Source organism: Vanellus vanellus (assembly GCF_965231255.1).
Source record: "Vanellus vanellus genome assembly, chromosome: 12".
Taxonomy (NCBI): Eukaryota; Metazoa; Chordata; class Aves; order Charadriiformes; family Charadriidae; genus Vanellus; species Vanellus vanellus.
The window spans coordinates 18,450,370-18,473,745 of NC_138917.1; the positions used below are offsets into that span (position 1 = coordinate 18,450,370).

The 23,376-nt window shown below is 38.8% G+C and overlaps 1 protein-coding gene across 1 annotated transcript in view; it reads left to right on the plus strand.

Annotated features, from left to right (window-relative positions):
• The window catches only part of FTO (FTO alpha-ketoglutarate dependent dioxygenase), a gene marked incomplete at its 5' end in the record, with an annotated part of 261,593 nt that extends 238,679 nt beyond the window's left edge, over positions 1-22,914 (plus strand). The window contains one exon of the mRNA XM_082489185.1: positions 22,718-22,914. Within this exon, the coding sequence (XP_082345311.1) occupies positions 22,718-22,830 (113 nt within the window). The 3' untranslated portion in view covers positions 22,831-22,914. The remainder of the gene's footprint in view (positions 1-22,717) is intronic.
• Between the last annotated feature and the right edge of the window lie 462 nt (positions 22,915-23,376).

A 23,376-nucleotide genomic window follows, 5' to 3' on the forward strand; every position in this document is an offset into this window, starting at 1 on the left:
GCTGAAGATATGAAAAGCTAAATAAAAAGAAAAACAAACAAACAAAAAATCTTGTTTTACAGCTGTTTGAGGCCTCAGCACTTATGGTAAAGGAAATTGAGCAATCCAGTGGAATAAAATATTAAGGCACATTTTTGGGGAGGACCGGAGAATGATTGATGTACTAAAATGTAATAAGGAACTGTGGGAGGTTGGTAAAGAAGCAAGTGTATGAACATGAAACCAAGCATGTTTGAGGCCAGAAGAGGCAGCAAAAAGGTCAAAGAGACCAGCTAAGTGTCTTTTGGAAGCCCATTTTTTTGGGGCTTGATCTTACGCCAACCAAAGAGAAGAGGGAGCAATAATAATTGAACGAGTCCTAAGATACTTAAGATGAATTACAGCAATAAACAAAAGATACTGCTGACACAAAATGGAGCAAATTCTGAGTGCAACTGAGGACCCTTAGGGTTCATAGGACCTAGCAGATTTTTACTTCTGGTAATTCCTACAACAACAAGCAGAATTTTTATTATGGATTGTATATAGTAAGTGTTTTTTCACCAACAATTAATTAAATCCATTATCTACATCCTTAAAGGATACATGGAAGGGGGGAATTTATAGAGGACTTTATAGTAGATACCACTTATTTAGTCATTAGCCCCTTGAAAGCTGCCTGTTATTTCCTACCCATTTGTTATAGTATTCCGTTCTTGGCAATATGCCTACTATTTAAGGTTACTTTCATTAATCAGCCATAAGTTAATTTCTTTGCAGGCAGAATCTCTGATCTCATTATGTTGTCTTGGGTTGTTTTTGTTTTTTGTTTTTGTTTTTTTTTTTTTTTTACTTTGATATCACTGTAAAAAGACATTCTTAAGTTAAAGGACTGTGTCTCTGGGGACTCATTAGGTAGTCTTTGAAAAAGTGGCCATTTGGGCAGTAATAAAGCAATATTCACATTTGTGTTTAAAAGTTACAAAATTCAGTCACAGATGTGGCTGTGGAATGTCCTTAAAATAACCTATGCTGCGTGGATTGCCTTGCAATGGTACGTAGAAGAATTATTCTCACAGGCTGCCTGGTCTCAGGGCTAAACGCACTATCAAGTCAGTGATAACATGAAAAAAGTCATTTTTCCTGCCCTGTGACATTCATTTCTTTTTCTAGGGGTTATGTGCATATTTTACCGAATAGCTATGACTCGCTTTGTTGTACTCCTTTCTGATTTTTTTATACTAGCCAACATGTTTAAAAGTTTATATGCTGTTCCGTGACTCCTGTGTAGTACATCTGTGCTTTGAGATGTTTCTTTTCAGAACAGGTTGATCACGTTTTTTCTTTTTTTTTTTTTTTTTTTTTTTAAGATAGATGGCCATTACCAGTACGTGGGAACAACAGTCAAACTTGATATGTTGCATATACTATGAGTTTAATGTTTTTTCCATTGCACTTCATTTCCCTAATGCTACCTGAGGTATTTCGAGACATATGCATCCCTGTCTTCTGTCTTTTAGAGTTAACTTCAACTTGAGCAATAAAATCTGGGTGCTTTTTAGAGCATTAAATCTGGCGAGTGGAAATTTGTCATGATGTCTTTCAGGACCACCAGGTGTATGTCAGAGAGTGGGAAAGTTGCTCCACAGGTAACTCAAATCTCCGTGAGCAAGCCTAGTACATGAAGAAGCCATTTGTATCCCACTGAGTCCCGTAATGTTGAGCACATTGCTGAGATTTACACAAGTCCAATCTCTGCAACCGCTAAGATGGCTGCAGCGGGGTAGCAACCGTATGACCTGAATCACTGTTTCTCATGCCTCAGAGGCTGTGGCACTAGTGGGGGGTTTGGGTTTTTATTCGGTTTGGTTTTAGCTGGGTCAAAGCTACTGTGAAGGGTGCATTTGATTAAACTAGGCAGCTGGAAAGCAGTTAGGTGGAAGAGCTCAGGAAAGGAAGCCACGTTGCCTCTTGGGTATGGAGTGGAAACACTGGGTCAAAGGTAATATATTGGCAGTGGTCCTGATGATCTCTGTCCGTATCTTACTTAGGGTTGCCCCAATGCTTTTAGACAGAATTGTTGTCAATGGTATTGATTAGATGTTCTGATAATCTAGCAAGCTTCCTGATGTGTTAAATTTCCTTCTTTCACGTGGCATTAAGTGTGGAAGAAGTATATGTAACTGTAGAAGTAACTCTCAGTGGACACTAGCAAAGTATGACTGCTTGCCATCAATTGTGCTGCGCATGCCAATTCCAATTAGTCATTTGCCAGTCACTTTTAACGCTTTCTAGCAATTCTCTGTACCCCTACTAATATACTACGTACTCTAGAGTTTTAATTTATGTTTTTATCAGAAGAGATTACACCAAAGCTTTATTTTTATCAGACATAACATAAATGTCTGAATTAAATTTCTGTTTTACCTACAAAGTGTATTCTTAAAAGTGTATAACCAAACTCAAAAGCAGCCAAAGAAAATACAGACTCCAGGGTAGCTACGTTTTATATTTAAAGCAATTTGTCAGAACAGGAGCAAATGTAACATTTGAACTTAGAAGTTAAAATTGAAAATGCACCTTGGAAGAAAACCTAACTTCACTTAAGCTTCTGCTTTCTTTTGCATAGTTGTGTGATAGTTGTTTTATGAACAAATTCTTACTATGGGAAATAGTAGCAAGTTTTCAATCTACTTTAGCTTATGCTTTGAAGCAGTTAGAGTGCGAGAGGAAGGGTGTGATTTTCAAGCCCTGTTCTTTTTTATTGGTGTGCATGCATGCACAGGAACAACTTCTAGATTTCCCATTTTCCATCACCGCGAGCATGGAAGAGCTGTTACTGCAGACAAGATCAACTGTCATCGCTAGTTTTGCCTAAAGGGCCTTGTGTGACGTCCCGCCTCATCAACAGCTCCTCCCTTGCTGCCGTCACGCAGAGCGGTGGTCAGGCAGCCTCTGAGCCCTGTTGTAGCCCACGAGGCGGCGCCCAGAATTCCCGTCAGTCAAAATAAAACCTATTACAGCAAGAAATGGGTTAATGATTGTATCTCTACTTCGGCAAATGCACAATAAAGAGGTAGATTAGTAGAGATGAAAAATTTATTGCAAAACTGCCACAGTATTATGAAAAACAAAATGATTTCATTGAGCAGTAGTTCTGTTACCATAATCCTAACGATAAACTCCGTTACAATAATAAGAGGAGAAAAACTAATTGCAGCGAGGACAGGACAAATCTTTTTTAATCCTCGTTGTCATCTCAACTAAATCCAAACCTATTTGTATTAACCTTTGCTGACAGAGTCACATGATGGACATAATTTCTTGTAATTTACCAGCAGTAGATCTAACCTTTCTTCATCAAATATTCATAAAGGCATGATTCTCAATGATTTTCTGTCTCTTTTCATATTTACAGCTTGTTGTCTTCTTCCTTTTTACTGTAATTTGAACACAGTTGAAGTCAGATGGAATTAAAGTTAAATTGCTTTAGTGGCTACAGTACCTGAAAGCAAAGAATAACTAATTGAAATTTCTTACGAGTGGAGATCATGCTGTACTCTGATGTGACTGCATTAAACGGTCCAAATCTCCTTGCCTTTTGAGAGGGGAAAAACCCAACCCGGATGAAATGGCATCAGTTCTTGTCACTTGCATAACTGTTGAAAGTGTGTGTGCGTGTCATGTATCTGCATAAAACCACACATGGATTGAAAGTCCGTAGTTTTACTGGATCCTTGGACAACGTATTTGAGTCATGAAAAGAAATGCTGTGGGCTTGATTCCTTATTTAGGTGTAAATAAGAATAACCGTTGAACTGAGTTCAATTATACTAGTGTAAAGCTGACAGAACAGGTTGACGATAAATCAGTTTGATTAAGGCAGTGTAGAACTGGTATGAGACTTGGACGATGCATCTTTTTCCATCTAAGAAGTTTAAATCTGAAATATAATCATGTACTCGCTGTAGAATGACCACACTTCCCAGTGGATTTTTTTTAATGAGGAAATAAGACACTTTAAATGCAAATATAAGGTATAATGGAAAATATTAAACAGAAATTCATATATTGAAAAGAAAGAAATTCTCAGAAATACTTTAGACTGGTATATTTGAATATGCGTTGGCTAGCTAATTGTTGTAAACATCCTTTGCATCGTACTATGAACAGAAGCTGTGCCTGAAGTAGCTCTAATAGACAATTTGGTATCACCGTGCTCATTCTCTCAGAATAGATTGTGGATAAGTAGAAACAATATAAATGATTTAAAATAAGCATAGCTTTAAAATGCAACGCTTTTTAAGTAAGCAGAAAATGCATAGGGTTTTTCTTTTTTTTTTTTTTTATTGCAACACTTTTTAAGTAAGCATAAAATGTGACGCTTACTTTGTCTTCATCACTTTGTTGTCCAATTCTGGGCACATGCCAGCCAGTAACCGAGCTGTTAGGACCTTGCTTAACATTTTTCAGCTATGGCTGTCATTCTTTTTGTGAGCAATCCCTACTGTCTAATGTGATGAGCTGCTGAGAGCCGTCAACTCCCATTTTCATCACTGAGAACTGAATGTTCAGCACCTTCTAGCATTAAATCTCTAGAGAACAGAGGGTTCTAGCAGCTCCTAAGTAGTGAGATATTGCTGCAAATTAATGAAGAAAATGTCTTAAAGATACATTTGTCATAACTCTTATTCTTGTGGAGAAGTAGAGAGGGTTCTGTTGTTCGTGCCAGGTTCCTGTATAGCAAAAATCAGATGAGGATTACTGATGAAAAACACTTCTTTCCTCACACCGGTTGTCACCTATGAAGGAGTGGATGAAGAGGCATTAACTGACAGAGCACTTTCTGAACTTTGAAGGAAGTGTTTTAAATTCATTGCATCACAGAATTACCTTTTTGGAACTTTTGCAGGTATGCTAAGCACGCCTATAATCTATATTTCCTTTAGCTTTTCAGCATGCTTTTTTCTTTGCCTATGGCATCCTTTGTAGGGTGGGATTCTGATTTGAAAGCGCATGGCCTGTTATTGCCCAATTAAGAGTGGTAAAGGAATGGTGAGAAGGCGGCAGTAGTAGTAGTCTGATGGGAAGTAGATGTCCAGTGGACATAGTAGATGTCCAGATGTCCAGGCACCATACTAAGATCACTGAAGTTAATTCAGTTCTTGACTACTTCAAGCACTGATTTCCCATACATTGAGAGCACATTGTCGTGGCACCAGAAGGGAGGTGTGAGGTATTTGGATGGAGCAGTGATGAGGGCATAGAAAGTAGTTAAATATGCACTTGAAGCAGGTGAGCTTACAGGTAAATACCATATACTGAAGCACTTGATGTGCTTTTATTACAACATGAAGTCTTCATTTTAATTTTCGTATATTTTAAAGTTAGGCGTGGAGGTTTTAAAGAATTTCTTATCTGAAACCAAATGAAATGCTATGGAGAAAAATAAGTTATTAAAAAGGCATAGAGAATTAAAGAAAGTTGTTACTTCATTTCAACTTTACAGAGAATTAGGGCATATTGAGGTTACAGGTTATTTCCAAGAAAACTTATTTCCTGGTGATATGTTCCTGTCACCTAATTTATGGCAGTCAGAAGGAACAAGACAATTAAAAGTTACTATGCCAAAATTACACTCTTCTTTAGCAGGCATGAATCTTGACGTAAAATTCAAGTTTAGATTATCTTTGTATGTAGAGAATTTGTGATTGTCAGCAAAATTATAATGCTCATAGCAATTCCAATAGACAGTAGTGAATACTGTTGTGAGCACCGTACAGCAATTGGAACGAAGTGCTTCAGATCAATCTCAGACACTTTATTTTGTACAGCTGTTCATCTAAAAGGCATGAATACCAACTTAGCAGTCTGCTGAAAAACTTGGCTTTCCATCAGTCCCTTGGCAAGGGCAGGAGGTCACTCGGACTAATCAAGCCGGTCTTGTGGGTAGCCAGTGAGGCCCTACAGTTTCCCAAGTGACCTTGGTCCTGTAATGCACTGTAAAGGACTGACTTTCTCCATTAATAGTTTGTTTGTGAGATCTGGAAAGGTGAGTTGTAATACAGCTGCTCTTTCCTTATTCTTCCATAATGACATTTTGAACAAGCAGATGATATCCTTTGATTCAGTGTGACCTTGTATGTTTTGGTGATTCCAGTGTGCTTTAAGAGAAATGAAGTAAATGAAACAATAAACATGCTGTTTACTTACATTTTCATATCTTGAATACTTTTCGTGAATTACATGACAAATTGTAATATTAAATATGTGCGTGTGTACGTACCTTTGGGCCAATTCTCTTTTCAGTTAAACCTATGTATATTAAAAAGTTAGACTTATACCTGTCTATGACAAGTGCAAGAGGACAGAGAACACGGAAAGGTTTTTATTCCATGCATCGGGGCTTTTCTCTCTATAGAGATATTGGGTTCAAAGGCTAAGATAATACTTCTGAGACTTTGATAATAGAAGTCTTCTCTTTTCTTTCATTCTCCTGGAGTATCCAATCCCATTAGAATGTGTAATTTTACAGCAAGATGTATTACAAGGAGTTTTTGAAGTCCTACTCAAAGTAAGCTCGTTAAAGAATGGTTGTGTAAAAGTTTGAGCATCATTGTATTTAGGATTTTTGTGTCAGCTGTTTTGACTTCTATAACAAGTTACTAAATTTTATCCTTTTATCCATGTGCTAGCTGTGTAACTGCATGGTTTCCAGGCAGGAATCTTTTCTTGATTTGAAGATGTCAGAAATGAAGAATATTCTGTTCCTTTAATAGTTTGTCCCAGTGTGTGATTGACTTCATTGCAAAAAACAGCCATATTTGAATTTCTCTGGGTTCTTTTTCAAATTCCAGCTTCCTCTGCTAGACAAGAGATCTCTTTCATACAAGATATTTTCCTTCAATCTCTCAGTTTTAAATCTGATAAGTGAAGCAAATTGAGTTAATCATCATCGCATATTTTCCACCTGTCTCCACAGTCTCTTTTCTCTGCTCTCTTCAACGTACTTCTAAAAAAGCTGGAAACAAGGTTATTCCCTGTTACTCGTATTAGTCTACCTAGTCAAATACAGAAGGATTAGGTACTGTGCTGGGTATTCATTTTGAGTTGTCCGGGATAATATCTATGTTGTTTTCAGATGCAGTGGTTCTGAGCACAAGCACATCCATTTTCCAGTCATCCTTCTCCCTGTCATTACATATAGTTCTAAAACACATTTGGTCCTGATCGCTAACTGACCTGGCAGGACCAAGTCCTAGTCCTCTCCTCATGTTTTTTAACCATATCCGTCTCTGCTGTCTGCAAAAATTGCCGAGTACCTGATCATTGCCATTTACTTTCAGAATACTGATGAAAATGTGACTAATACTGGCCACTGTGCTGGTCTCTGGAGGAATCCTTTATGAGGGTCACCATTCAGTAGTGATTCCCCATTGACATTTATCCTTATGTTATTTGATAGTCATTACTTGTGGTGTGTGTTCTGTGACATTCAGTGCTACTTGGGAAAAAAAAAATCATTCACTAGCTAGCGTAAATCAACTCATACTATTCTTCCATAGTTTCTTCTGGTGACTGAACTTGTCATCTTGAAGGGTTTGTCCAACAAGATTTGTTTTCCAGAAAAGTTATACTGACTGGCCTGCTTTATACATTCGTATTATCTGCTTAATGAATCCTATACCAGCTTTTCTGTTGCCTAACGATACGCTACAGGGCCTGTAGATGCCTGGATCGCTCCATTTCCCTTGTCATTGTAGCAGCACTCCAGCAGCCTTTATAATTTCCTGGATTCAAATCAACATTACTGGGCCACGGGGCTCTTCAGTCTGTTATACGTTAAAAACACAGCACGGTGCCAGACGTGACTATGGCTCAGAGGGCTGCCTGTGTGCAAAGATGGGTACTGCTCTTTTTTGTGTGTTCTGGAGCAGGTTGAGAAAAAAAAGAAGGGTCTGAACACTGTTAAAAGCTTCCTGGCACAGCCCTGGCAGACTTCTACCAAGCAGGTTTTTTACATTGCTAGAAGATTGTTTGTCTCCTAAAATCCAGAGATGCAGAGGATAACACCCTCTGTTGTTTCTGAGTGAAAAATACAGAAGGTAGACTGGCAAATGAGTTTTTAAGCCCCCAAAGTTTTCATGATGCAAAGTTGCTTTCTTGAAGGTACTCTAAACTTTCCAATTTGTGACCTTTCTAATATGTCTAGAAGATTGGTACCTGGCTTAAATTATGAGACAAATCTAAATGAACAGTATTTTTCTAATGTTTGTCAGAGGGGAAAAAAAAAAAAAAAAAAAAGAGGACGAAGTGCACGGAGCAGTCCTCAAGGACTTGAGAAGAACCTGCAATTACAGTGTGATTTCACCAGTGTCCCACTCTGGTTAGACAGACAAGCCAACATTAAGTGAACCAAGTCTGGTAAAGTCGTTAAGGCTTGGAAAAGGGAGACCAAATTGATATTTTCTAACAGAAAGTAGCTAATGCGGGCATATGTCGTGGTTTAGACAGGCTGTGTATGAAAGGATTGTGTTTAGTTGTTTCCAAAGGAAAACTAAAAGAAAGCAACAGTGTTCTATGTGCTCAGTAGTGGTGAAATGCTAAGAAAAGCTGAAGTGAAAGTGGAAAGGGCAAACTCTGTAGGAGAAGGTCTAAGAAAATGGGCTTTTTGCCTGGCTGAGGAATGTCATTAACTTCCCTAGATGCTCTTACCAGCACTTCAATAAACAGGAGGTTGTGTGAAATTTCCCTGTAGAACTGCACATATCTGAGAAAGACAAACTACAAATTAATAACTCCTCAGGAGTACTTAAGAAAGGAAAAAAGAAGCAAGGGCACCTCCTGTTTGCACCAACAAGTGGAGGATTATGTCACTATTGCCAAAACCCTTCAATTTCACATTAGTTCCTTGGCATTAAGACAGGTTGGAGTAATAGTATTCCAGCAAAGAAAAAGGTGAATGCGTACTTTGCATTTCAGATTAATATAATCACAATATTATTTGAAAAAACAAACTAGGAGGGATGTTAGGTCTGGTGCGTGCTCAGGGTGGTAGTGTTTCTTGTAACACAGGAAGAGAAGAAATTTCATCAGCGGTTCATTGAAAGGAATGACTAACGTAGCTCAGCTGGCAAGCAATAAACTAGAAAAAATGGAGTCTGAAATACAACATTCATAGACAAAATAAAACGTATGGAAGGCCAAGACCATCCACTTTTCATAAAGTTTAAATAACTGTTCTTCAGCAGACACAGAATGAGGGAATACAAAACAGTAGGTCTCTTGTGAGGGTAACGAAATGGATACTTTTCATTACGCATATCGTGATTTCCCATGAATCTGCACAAAGTACGGAGGGATGGACAGCTTATGGCACCCAACAAGAGGAGATTTCTGCTTCCTTGGGCTCAAAAGATTACACCATTATCCACAGAATTTGAACCTGACAGTGTGGCTGTTATGTAGGTTACTTGGCAGAGATCCCTGGAAAGCGCGGCTCGTACAGTATCGTAGTGCTGCGTTAGTTCAGGTAACACGTGGAAGATTCATGCCCATTGCATAATGAATTAGAGAGAACGGGTCAGTGCAGTACAGGGACTGGAGACTAAATGTGAGGGTAGGGGCTAGGGTAGGGGTAGGATGGCTACCTCAGGTTCTTAAGAAAAGTTGCGGTTAACCATATATATGTATATGGCTGTGCGTTGAGCACTGCTGTAGAAATCCTCTCTAGGGACCCTATGCAGTGAAGCTTTTAAGCTTGTGCCGAGCTTCAAATATATTTGAAAGTTCCACTGAGCTAAATGAGACTTAAATATGTGACTATGCATTTTGCTCAGTCCTGATAGAAGATTGAAACAGGTTCTTAATTAACTAATGTAAGAGGTCTTTGGAATTCTGATGGAATGTTTTAAGAGGAACTGTGTGACAGAATAACGTGAGAATAGCATTGCAGGTCAATCAGCACAGCAGATGTCAGTTTCTCATTAACAAACGTCAGGTTTTGTGGCCATTTTCTAATAAAGAATTAGTCAAGAGAAAGCACATAAATGTTTGAGAAAGGAATTTGAAATGGGCTTTGCAAATACTAACAAAATAACCTGTCTGAACTGCTCTTAAGGCATTGGCACCGTATGCTTTATTATCGTTAGAGTGTTCCCTATGGCAATAACTTCATCCAAGAAGAATTTCAAGAGTAGTTGCATTATCTATTGAAAAGCAATTTTTCAGTTTCTATTGAGGCAAGGTAGTTTTACGAATAACTCTGAAGTTTACTCCGAAGGCCATTTCAGTCGTCCGTAGATCTTATGATATTATGTTACCTTCTTTCGTTTCAAATTCACAGCATAAGAAAGAAAAAGAATGACATAAATTGGATGTTAGAAGAGTTCTGAAGATAGACATCAGAAGAATCCAAGAGTAAGAAGAGAACTCAGCATTATTTGTTATTTTCCATCCTAAAGTAAAAAGAGAACAAAGCATCAAAAGCATCAGTAGTGAGAGATAGCTCAAAGCCAGGACTAGATATCATAGCATATAAAACAAGTGAGTTGGCACCACCAGAAGGTCTAAAGTCTTAGTCTGTGGTTTAAAGTCATTGATATTGCAGTCAGAAATATTCCTTACACCACGGAAAACAATATGAAGAGCTGTATGTGTTTGTTGCAATAGACATTTTAGGTTTTACCTACTGGTAGCATTTTGGTACTCACTTCGGTAATAAGTCTTCATGGTGCTGAGAGAGTTCAAGTCCACGGATGGAATGTTATAGATCAGGACCTTGCACTTCTTTTAAGCACTCATGGAAACAATGCCTGTGAAAGTAGGGCAGGATCAGGTGCATGTAGTTTCTTGTGTGTTTAAATTGGTTGAATGCAATCGTATTCCATAAAGGAAAGTGTATTCCTGTCTAATAACTTTAAATCATCGTTCAGTTTATACTGGAATTTGAGTTGGTATTAAAAATATTACAGAATTACATTCATTGCAAAATTCTGAGGTATAGTGATTCTGAACCTTCACACAATTTCTTCCCTTAATGCAGTTGGAGATAAGTAAAGAAATGTGCTTATTCGCATTGTATTTGAGTGATGGTAATTATTTGTGAGTCAAAGTAGAAAAGGATATTTACCATCTCTGTATAATGTTTTCAGTTATTTGAAATGCAAGGGGTAAAGAGAAAAAATTCTGAGGTCTTGTTTGGAAATCAGAAAGACGTACTCCACTTACAGAATTAGAGAAGAACCATATTGAGCATATTGTTGCCATATGATTTTTATTTGTGCCTGGATGTACTGTAGCATTTCCTGGGACATCAAGTCTATTTCTCTGCCGGCACTGGTATTTTTTTGGCGGTGTATTTTTATAGTGATTTATCCATAAAATATCGCCGAATAAAGCAGCAGCCATGGAGAAATTCTGCAGTGGCTGAAATGTGATTAGTTACATGAGGCTTTCTTTTTTATTCCTAAACTTCTTTTTCCTCTTTTTGAGCCTCTCTGCCTTTCTTGTATCTGTTTTCTCATTTCCCTATTATTTGTTCCCTTCTGCTTCTGTTTGACCTCATGTTGACCTAAAGGAAACTGTGTTTTAGTCCATAGGATTGCATTGCTCTTATAGTATTAGTTCCAATATGTGTTATAAACATTCTGGTTGCAGGCTACAGCCGAGGTGCACAACACAGGGAAGACAATGTAGTTCTGCAGCACAATAAACCTCTTTTTTTTTTTTTTTTTTTTTTTTACTTTTTCTTCCCTAAGCCACATAGGAGTTCAAGGCCATATCTCTTGATAGAAAATGTGGTGTAAGCTCCTCTCATATATGTGTGTGAGTATATATGTATCTATGTATACACAGAGAGATGAGATGTATGTATGTACACATAGGTATTTATAGCAAAAGTTATAGTGATAAGCAAGATCTCAATTTCAGCCTGCAAACAGAGAGTCAGTCTCGTGGTTGTTCAGCTTTCCCATACGGTGCTGGCTATCAGTCTGTCATAGTTCCCTTTTGGCTAATGAAGCATGCATATTCACTGGGATGGACCAAAGCTAGAGAGAGCTGTATTTTAGTAAGAGACTGAGAACAGCTAGACAAAACGGTTCCTGGGGCAAGATCTCCTTTTGGTGTCACTCTCCCTCATAAACTTAAATCAGCGAAGGACTGTTCCGCGTAAAATCATATGCAGAGACCTTCTTGCGCAGTAGTTACTACAAATATCTAAGGTCTGTGGTTCCATTCTGCTCCCAAGTGCCGCCCCTCTGTGTCGCCCTTGCGTTTGGTCCATGGATTTTGAGGATGGGTTGTGTTAGCAGCTTGCAGCAGTGCTGCAGGAAGCGCCTGGGGCTGCAAGGGTTAATAGCTTTGATGCTGGAAAGATATAGCCCATTTCTGTCCAGCCTCATTTAAGGATCAAGTAATATGGTTACTTTTACTTGCATTCAGTTGCGCTTCTTTTGATCTCACTTTCCACATATAACAAATAGGGATTTGTCATACAGCAGTTGATTTTTATTAACGTGAAAGGTTGTCTTACGAAAAAATGCACACTCAACAGTTAAATGCTTTAGCTTTCTTACAGAAGGGCAGAGCCTGAAAGCCCTGAAGTTCTTTGGAAAATGTGATTGCTTACTTTAAACAAGGGGGCATTAAATGGAAGGGCCATCCTCCCGCAGTGTCATCTAAAACCATCCTATGTTTACATTTTTCGTTGGCTGTATGACATCTACATAAAAGGAGAACAAAAGGCAGTAGATGATGCTGGAAGCGTCATTAACTTTTCTTGTGAAATTCTTTTGGAAAATACAGCGTCTTTCAAAAAATTTGCCGTATGCATGGCTCGGCCCCAAATCTTCCAGCAGTCTAATACTGGCAAGGGAGGGCATCTGTAGCCCCCTGGGAAGCAGGCTGTGGAGATTTCCTTTTCTCCTCTTTGTTGGTTTTTATTTCCATTTCCTTTTCCTCTCTTTTTCTCCGTCATTTAACGCCGTTCTGCACAACAGAGGGGAGCGTCTGGCCCCAAGTAAACACCCAATAAAATAAGTGGGGGAAGTTCACAGCTCCCTTGGCGCTATTGTGTCTGTCTGTCTGGTTGTGGACTCGACAAGATAACCATGCATCAATTTACATTGTCCAGGCTATCTTCACAACCAGAAGTGCTCGAAACCTTATTTTAATAGAAGCTTAGATTCTGGAGAATACTGTAAAATCTCTCCAAAGGCTCCAAATCAGCAATTCCATCTGTGTTTCTGCAAATGTAGAGGAACAATGCCCCAGCTGATTATGCAAACAGAATGAAAATAGTTATTTTAAAAGTGCATAAAATCAATACTTTGGGGGAAACAAGTCAGCTGTGTTTATACTCGGTGTGTAGCAGACATTTTGTTTCTTTGTCTGAAAAAATCATAGGAAAGCAAGTGAAATAAAACAGCCGATCATACAGTGCAACAGAGGGGACTGGAACATCAGATGCCTCGGCAAAGGCTCAGAGCATTTTAGGTTCCTTTTGAGAGAATATAAATTATATTGAGGTTGATATATTTCTACGCTGTTTGAAGTCAAAGCCAAATATTCTCAGCACAGGGGGAATAACTCGCATCCCATTGCTGATCCTGAAAAGTATATAACTAAACCCATGTCGGGGTGCTGAAAATTTCCTCCTAAATGCTGTCTCTTTTGGACTGAGGGGATTTTTTGCAAGTGTTGCTATGATGGGGTGTGTATATAAATATGTATAAACGTGCTTCTCATACGGTCAGGATACGTTGCTTGTATACCTATTATTCTAAAAACAGGAAACAAAAGCATCTGAGAAAAAGGGCTGAAAGGGAACAATTTGTAGACCTATAGGTTAAATTGGATTTAACTTCATCTTTCAGCAAATGCTGTGTTATTTATTCAGGGTTTCTCTGGGGGATTTCCCTACCCCCTGCACTTTATATAGAGAGTAGTGATGTTTCTTAATTAAAAAATCAAACATGGAATGGAGGCTGCCCCACACAGCCCTTCTCTTGTGGGAATAGGAGGCGCACTGATTTTCTCATGGACAGTTTCTAAGTCTGTTGGACGGAGGCCACAAAAGAGAGGAACGTCTCCATCTGGGGAAGTCAAGTTTACATCACATGTCCAGTGCCAGCACTGTTCTCAGCGGCTTTACAGCTGTTGCAGTGCCATCTCCTAGGAATTCCCCTTTGGTAGGGTGGAGTTGGTGGACATGGTGAGGAAAATCACTGGCAATCTCATCAGAAGTATCTTTTGGGTAGAACCCTGTTTATTAATTCACCCACGGTAGAGATTAATGTATTAAGTAGAGTAGCTTCTTGTGCCCTTTTCTTCTGTTCTTTCCGCCTAGAGCTGGAATGTTTCCGAGGCTTTGTTTTACAGTCCCCACTCTGTAGTAGCAAATCTCTATCCTTTCCCATAGTTTGCCAGCTAAATAGCTTAGAAAGGCTGAAATATGCTTTTACAGATTTCAATTAGTATCGTAGTCAAAAAAGTTGAAAATTTATTTTAGTTTCTCCACAGTTAAGGCAAAGCAAAACATTCTTTTAAAATAGTTTTGTGAGTTTTTCCCATATTTCTACAAATGCATGTGAAACATGATGGCACACCACCTGAAAACTCCTCACAGTTGGACTCCACCTGTACTTTGGTTGCTGCTATTTCAACATTTGGAGGGTATTAACAATTTATATTTTTCTCATACTTAACTGATTTACAATTTGGATAATAATAGAAACTCTGGCATTTTCAAGTTCATGCAACTGTCATTTAAACCTCTTTAGTGTCAGGTTCATTGATCTCTCTCCCATCTCTCTGGAACAGCAAAATGCACTCCGCAGGCCAGTGTTAAAAGATGGATTCTGCTATAGATTCGCTTTGTGGAAGGACACACAAGGATAAAGCTGGCTGTTGTCAGGCTGTCCCACTACGTCACCTGTGATGCCTCAGGATATTTTAGCAGCGTCCTCATTTTCGATAGAGTGGGGCCTTTGGAGGCATAAAGCTCTTGGGTCAGTGACTGTAAACTGGTTCTGTAGTAAGGGCCAAATGCATCAGTGACACAAATCATTATCAACTTTTGACAGAAGTAGACAGGAGAGGTCTTCTTACGTGCCATCATGTGTATTTGTACTTGCATATTTGTGCAGCTGATACTAAGGCTTTTCTTGGATTAAATTGTAACTGGTGTCGCCTCCATCCCTTCCTAAATCTGGCATTCTCTTTTCAATGTTCTTATCTGGAAACAAACTCATTTTGTCCCTACTATAAATGCAGTTCCTGGTCTCAGCCATTACTTATGGCTGGGCACACTCTAGTTACAGCACGTGAAAGAGCATCAGCGGTGACTTGATGTAAATGGGACAGACTCCTTGGGAACACACTGGGGGTTAGATGCTCAAAAGAACGAAACACCACTCTCTTTCCATCTGGCCATTTCATTTCACTGCCTATTTGGGAGCAGTACTTCAGAAATCTGGTTTGCAAAGTCAACTATTGATATAATTTGTTTTGTTCTTAAAGGGCAGAGGAAACCTGGGAAGGTTTTTCTTGTGCAGTCACAGTGGGGAGCAACTGCAAGAAATACTCTCTGCCAAGGTTGAAAACTTTCTGACTGGTTAATTAAAAAAGCTAAGAAAATCTTTGGTTTAAGGTTTAGATTGAACTGAATAACTTTCAAAATTCTAGTTTTGGCATGAAAAACTAAGATTTTGTTGGTGATAAAGACAAAGCATGTGCACCCATATGAAGAAAAAACCTTCATATTGTTATATTTCAATATGTTTTCTCCATCCTTTGTTTTTTCAGTAAAGAGTTTTTAGGGTACAAATTATGATATTTAATCATAATACCAAGTGAAGGATTTGTAAATTCTTGGCTTGCTTATGTTTTACAGGCTTTAAACAAAGAGACCAGAAACATTCCACCGTAAGCCTGTGTCACGATGGGGCATTAACTAACCCCCATTTTCCAAACACCCTTCAATTTTGGTGAAGTTCCAGCTAAAATACTGATTTTTGTGTTATTTCCTCTAAAATAAGCCAAACCAGAAGTCAAGATTTCAACACTTTTTAACTCTAAAGAAGTTTAGCACTAGTTCCCTATGTAAATCTCGTGTCTTGGAGTAGATCTCCCGAAAGAGTATTCCCGGGAGAGCGTAGCAATGGTTTCCCTCTGATATAGCTGATCCAGGCTGGAGCTCTGTCCGTGCAGGATGAGGGCACCAGTGACACAACGCCTGTTGTACCTTTTGCTCTGGATGGAAGAGTTGCCGTTTCTTCAACTGTGTTTGTTTTCATCGTTCTTTGAGAACAACGTGTCCTTTCTCCCGCACGGCAAGGACAGCTGCCTGATACCGCTGTGAAACCACGCACCTTTTGGTTTGTACATTTCTACAGTTGTCTCAGTTTTGTGCTCAGCTCTGGAATTCAACTCTGAGTACGTTAGAGCTCTAGTGGGGTTGCCTCAGATATGCCATATATAATCACCCTGCCCATTTGATCCCCATATTATTCCATGCGGCCAGAAAGGAGCCGTGCAGGCTCCAGGTGTCCCCCTCCAGCGACTGATGTCGGAGGGCAGCAGCTCCTAACTGGTCAGCTGGCAAAATGCCCCGCTCATCACCACTGGTGTCTCATGACAAATAGATCTAGGTGTAAAACTGTTCTCAACAGTCAACCTGATGGCCTTAATCCTTAATTAGTGGTCGGAAACTTTCACTTGTTACCAGCTACTATGTCCGAACAGGTGCCTGGAGTAGAAGAAAACTTAAAATGAGGCATATTGTAATTTCTGAAATTGCTAGTGCTGCAATGGGCACCCAACTAGAAAGCAGCTGCTTTTCAGATTTCTCACCCCCGTTCAATTTTATCATTAATTACGTTTACCCCTTCCACCTTTTCATTTTTCATGAAGATACATGAAAATTTAGTTCTTCAAACAATAGGGGGGACTTTTTCAGTCCCTTTGAGGGACTTTATCCCAGTGTCCTATCCATGTCAAAAAGTGAAGCAGAATGTGTATTTACAGCATCAATCTGAGTTTTCACTTTAGAGTTTTTCTGTGCTTTACTGAGCAATTCAGTTTGATAAAACAGGTATTTTTTCTTCCTGTGGCAACTTTGAAGTTACAGAACATCGTATCTTGTTACTCCACATTGTATTAGCTGACTTACAATGCCAATAATTTAACCACCATTGTAAGTGGTTGTAATTGGACAAAAAAAATCTAAATTGAGTATCCCTTGCTAAATTTCACTTTGAGAAACTATATTTCATTCCTTCCATAATTTCTTTTGGTTGTTATTTATTATTTTGCACACTAGATCATGTCTATTGTGAATGGTTTCTGGAAAAGCATTGAAATCTTCTTCTTGAAAGTTTCAACTTTGACTCAATCAGTATCAGGTTTTAATTGGGATGCATTCAGCAGCAGAAGTAAATTTGTCATACCTGTCAATGAGATACACTATTTAGAAAAAAGAAAAAATCAAGGTTAACTTGAAGAATCGTTCTCATGTATGTAACTTTATATTTTCTCTGTGCTTTGTGTAACAATTCAGATATCTGAGAACGCACTGTATTGTCTTCATGATGCTTTGGCAGCTAAGAATGTGAGCTTGAAATGACACAGGGTAATCCTAACGCTGAGATTAGAGTAACTACACGTAGTTTGCACAGTAATTTCCAGGCAGAAGAAAGGTTTGAAGGATGAAAAAATCCAAACCTGCAAGCAAAACTCTATGTACCAGGTACCTGTACTACTAGGATTTGTGTTCGCACAGCAGAACTCTGTGTTGGAACAGCGATAAGCCATATTTGGTCAGACCCAAATTTGCAAAGGTATTGTGAATCTTAAGAATGGAAGATGCTGTCGAAAGAAGCTACTACTGTTACTCCTACTCAGAACTGCATCCACGTTAGCAGCGTCGTATCATTTTAACCAACGTTGGTGTGGGACTAATGAATGCATTTGTGCTAGTTGGGTGATCCAAGCCCTGTTCTTACCTGGACTATTGTTTTAAAAGATACTCTGAAGTTCTCAATAACAGCTCATTATCACCTTTATTCCAGCATGAATGGAGGGAGGAAATAACTCCCACATAAAACATAATAGTTTCAGGAATGCTGGAGGAAGCGTGTGTGGGTGAGTGTGTACTTTTGTACATGCGGAGTCAGTATCCCATCCTCCCTTTCTGACCATGTCAGTACATGGGGAAGATGGCTAGACCCATGTTCCTTGACTTACCTTGTGAAGTTCCACGTGATCTCCGTTGGTCTTTGAGCTGCCAGGCGTAGGCAGCTAAATTAGTACCATCTAGGAAACTGGGCTACTCTCATCATCCCCTCACTCTTCACACGCCTGTGCAGTCTGAGCCACAAATTGAGCCCTATTGATCTGATTTGACTGCGCTTCTGTAGAGTAGACAAACAGCAGAGTAGAATCCAATCCAGGGACTCTAATTCACAGTACCTTATTTAGGTTCCTAGGTAATAATTCTTATTTGCATTAATCACATTCATCAGCAGAACCCAAAGCCGCCTCCTGGCTTAGATGCATTCCTGTTCCTGACAACGGAACAAAAAGGTGTCTGCTCTGAAGAAAGAGTGTTTTAAGTATATTGATACTTGGTGCTTAGTAGTTGCAAAACGTTAACTGTTAGAAAGTAGACTGTTTTTCAAATCAATGGCTCACGCATTACTGAAAAATATATCGATTAAAAACAAAGCATAATGTTAGTCATTTAGTCAGTGGAGTGATGCAATACCGAAATAAATTTATCCTTTGACTTTTGCATTAACCTTTTATTGACTGCTTGCATACTCATAATTAACACATACTTTAGCTAGCTTGGTTAATTTTAGCATCGTGATCAGTGTCCTCTAATGTAGCTGACACCCTGATCATCAAAATGTCAGTGCAGCCCAGGGGACCATAAACAGGCAAGTGTCTGTCTCGGGGAAGGTACACCTGCCCGCGTATTAGCGAATACACGTGAAATCAGCCACCTTCAGAGTCGGATGTTGTCATACAGTCATACTAATGTTTGTCATGACTCAGTTGAACTTGTATTAATATATCCAGCTATTGGTAAATAATAATGAAGGAAATACATTTGGCAAAAGTGGACATAAAGGGGATGAAAAGTCTGTGAAGTTTACAGGAGAGACTAGTGAGAATGTGCACCGCAACAGTAAGTAATTGTTCCTTTAAAATGGGCTTTTTTTAATTGAAACTGGCACAGGTCTTGATTGTTTTAACAAGAAGGTAGGGACCATGGAGTTTCGTGCATTCTGCACATCTTTAGACAAAACATCCTTTTCTTTAATACATTGGTGAACACGGATTGTGGAGGTGGTAGAACTAAATTGCTCTGGAATATACTATGGCAGTTTTTCTGTTCTCCTGCAAATAAGGTATGAAAGATGCCTGTTGATTTGGCATCTGTTCTGTAGATCAGAGCATGTGTTATTTCCACTCCTAACACATTTTGTGCATACAATATATACAGATTAGATCTACTCTGCTTTGGAGGTTTGACTTTATTCACACAACTAACAGGTTTTAATTAATATGTAATATTTTAATTAACTTATAAATCTCGGTACTTTCCCACTACCACCATACTTAAATGTTTGCAGTGTTTCCCACATGGAGCCTCATAAATTCTTTCGTATCTGGGAAAAGATAGAATTTTTGTTTGTTCTGAGTAAAGATAGCTAACTTATGTTCGCTATCTTTCCCCAGTTACAAAGGAATTTGAAATAATTCTGTGCAATTATTTAAGTGCCTTTGATTGTTCTGCTGCAGTTAAAAACATTGCTATCCTTTTGCAGGATCTTCAGGTCTGTTACTCTGCTACAAATTAAAGAGCATTGTAGGAACCGTTTCTGCCACAGAAATTTATTAAAATCAGTAGTGATATACTCATCTGGAAAGGACTGTTCTTGCACAGTAGCTCTGAGTCAGACAGCACATATTTGGATGACTGTGTTCAAGCTAGCGGATGCCATTCAGGTGAATTGCTTAATGAACTGCCAGGTGCAGCGATGACTGCTTAGAACTCAGCCCCTGAGCTTTAAATGTGAGCACCTGACTTTGGTGTCAGCGGATCCGGCACAGGGATTGTAATTTTGGTCAAAATAGGTGACTCACAAGATGTAAAAATGTAACATTCACTGCTGTTCTTGCTACTGATATAAAGCAAAGCCACGGAAATCCTGAACAGAAGAACAAAGGAGCTATGGGATTGCAGAACTTGGAATATTAGAGCACTGTTTTACCCTTTTTATACTTTTACAACATACCGATGCATTTCTGTCATCAGACTTGCAGAGGAAGTCCAAGGACCTGACACATTTCCATTCCTCTAATCCCTCCACGTGGAATACGATATGGCTAGAACTTCCAAGTGCACGATTGCCGGGAAGTTAAGGCACATGCTTAGTTGTCGGGTGACCTCTCAGAGATGGCTCCGCTGGTATGAAAAATAGGGAAGGGAAAGTAGCAACTAGAATAGTTGCTCACGGGCTGTTCAGTCACAGCATCACTGCGACTTCTGACACATCTACAGCAACACAAGTGCCCCAAACCCAAATGTGAGGGGAAAAGCTGGTCAATCCGTTTGTGTGAGAGCGCAAGGGAACAAAGAGACATTAAAGGTAAAAAAGGGCTCTGAAATCCCAAAGAAGCTAAAAGTTGGTGTGTTTTTCCTCTCAATGAAAATTCTGTTGTTAACAGCAGATGTATCAAAGAGAAAATGGTCATTATTACAAGCTGAGTTTTGCAGACCACATAACATGCCTGCAGTATTTACCGGCTGAGCTTCTTGATTTGTCATCTGCAATAATCTCTACATGGTTAATTTATCCACTTTTAGATTGAAATGCTTAAACTGGAATATTTCATACTACCCAGCAAATTGAGCGTATTATTTTGTGCCGAGACAGAAAATAAAGCAAGATTTTAAAAGCCTTATAGAGTTATGCTGTAATTAGTTTCAGCTTTCCCTGCATATTAATTTTCTCCTGTTCCTTTATACAATTTGGAAAATGTCTTCAGAACATGATGGCACAATCAGTTAAGTACCTCTCAGAACTCATACGCTAAACTGCATTTGCTCTAACAACTATTATAAAGCAGCCGGCAAAACAAATCCTCTGTTATTCTGTACAGTGCAGCTTATCAATGCAAACAGTTTAATATTTATGCTAAGAGGATTGTCACAAGTAGCTTCTGTTCCTTTAATTCTTGTTTTAAATAAATAATGAGAACATTTAAACACATTACTCTTCCCAGGGCCCTGAGGTCGGCTAATCTTATTATTTATGAAGTGATGTGCTACATAATAGTACTTAGTGCATGTTAACAGATGCTATTATCAGGGGCTGATGTGGAGAGCTGAAGATATATTGGAATGTTATGTGTTAATACTGTCCTTGTAGTGTAATGTACGATGGATTGAGTGCCCAGGATGCTGGTGCGGCAATTAACCACACACCAACATGGGTGTAAAGCTGAAGTATGTTTTCTCATGGGGATTACACTGCCATTAATAATTCCCAAGAGAAGAAGACATCTTTCATTTGGAAACAGTCTCTTCCAGAAGGCTGACGGTGCGGACGAGGAAGTTGCATGTGTCAATATTTTAGAGTTCATTTTACAGAGATGAAAGACACATATATGTTTAAAACCACTTTAAAATTGTTACAACAGTTATGTGCTTTATAGAACACGAATTTTAAAAAAATGTCTTACAAGAGATAAAAGTGTATTTCTGCAATTGGCTTTTTATGTCTTTGAAGAACTATGTAGACCTGCAGTATTTACCAAAAATTACATTACTGCTTAGTGTTCTTCTTTGTCGTGTCCCGTTGCAAACGTTAACTAATTAATCAGCAACATGCAAATTGTTTGAGGGAATGGGAAAAGAGAGGGGGAGAAACCCTCCTTGAACTGTGACAATTTTTTTGATGCAGTGTGTTGTATTACAGCCTAATCTTAAGAGATGTGATGGTTGCCACTTATAAAACTTTCCTCTGCAGGCTGCAGTTCAGTTGAATATTATAATTAGGCTTCACTAGTATTGATGAATAATCCATTTAATAAAAACCACTGTAATTTAAACATTTTCTCTCGGGACGAACATACACTAACCTCTTAATTTAATTTTATTGAAGTTTTGCCCACCTATTCATCATTGGAAGTTGTTATTAACCTCTATTTCCATTTATCTTTATAGAATTTTCTCTTTTTATATTGCCTTTTTCAGAGCTAAACAGGCTGATACCCTTGTAAATCTCCAGAATCTACAAAGCTAGTCCGGCTTCTTTAATATTGTTTAATCTATCCCCCCTGACCTTAATGCAGTAAATTCAGTTTAATCTTTCTCAATAATCTAGTAATACATTGGAAACCGGCAAACATTTAAATCTGATAATGGTTTAATCACATACTTTAAATAACAGCTGAGATAATGAAAAAATAATTCACCATATAAAGGTACACTAACTGAGTTTTCTCTGTGATTGGCTTTTTGAGAAATCCCCATAGAAAATACAAAGCCTACGACAGAAATCAACTTCACTGTAAATGAACAATCCATTTGGTCAGAAGATGTGGTATTTCTTTTTTATTATCATCTTTCTCTTCGAATTAATGCACAAATGTATCCTTGCTGAGTATTCAGTTTCTTGATACAGTTTTATTTAAGTAGTTCGTCTGCTTACCTTCTTTCCAGATGCCAGTCAGAAGCGGCAGAGAGCTTGCCAGAAGACCAGAAACCAGAATGCCATCCCTTCTGGACAGATGATGAAAGTAACATGCCTCTGCCGTACGATCTTGAGGAAGTAATCGTGAATCTACAAAGTCTTGTTCAGTGGGTAGAGTAACAGGTGACCTTCCAGCCTAGAATTATTGATGCTTATCATTTGGATAGAAGCCTTTTAGTTTAAAATAAATATTTTCCGCTTTATGACGCCTAGATCATGTGTTATTTTATGTGTCAATGCAGATTTCACCGGTCTTCACACAGTACCTTTGTTACTGTCTCATAATAAAAAAGGCTAGGCCTCAAATCTACAGAAACAGGTGGCTTTTAAGACCTGAAGGCCAGAACACCAGCCTCAGTTATTTCCTCCTCCACTCTTAATTCCCATGGACCCTACAGCCCATGGATATCCGTTTCTCCACAGGTTCCCTTGAAATCTAATTTTCAGCTTCCACAAGTGCCTAGAACTGCCTCTGGCTTGGCAGGTTTGAGCAACACAAGGGGTAGTTCACACCTGTGAGAAAGCAAAATCCATGATCTAGGTATCCTAGTGAGATGCCAGCTTGGGGTGAATCTGCTGGATATCTCCAGGATAGGGCTGTGCACACAATACGGCAACTTCTTCTTCT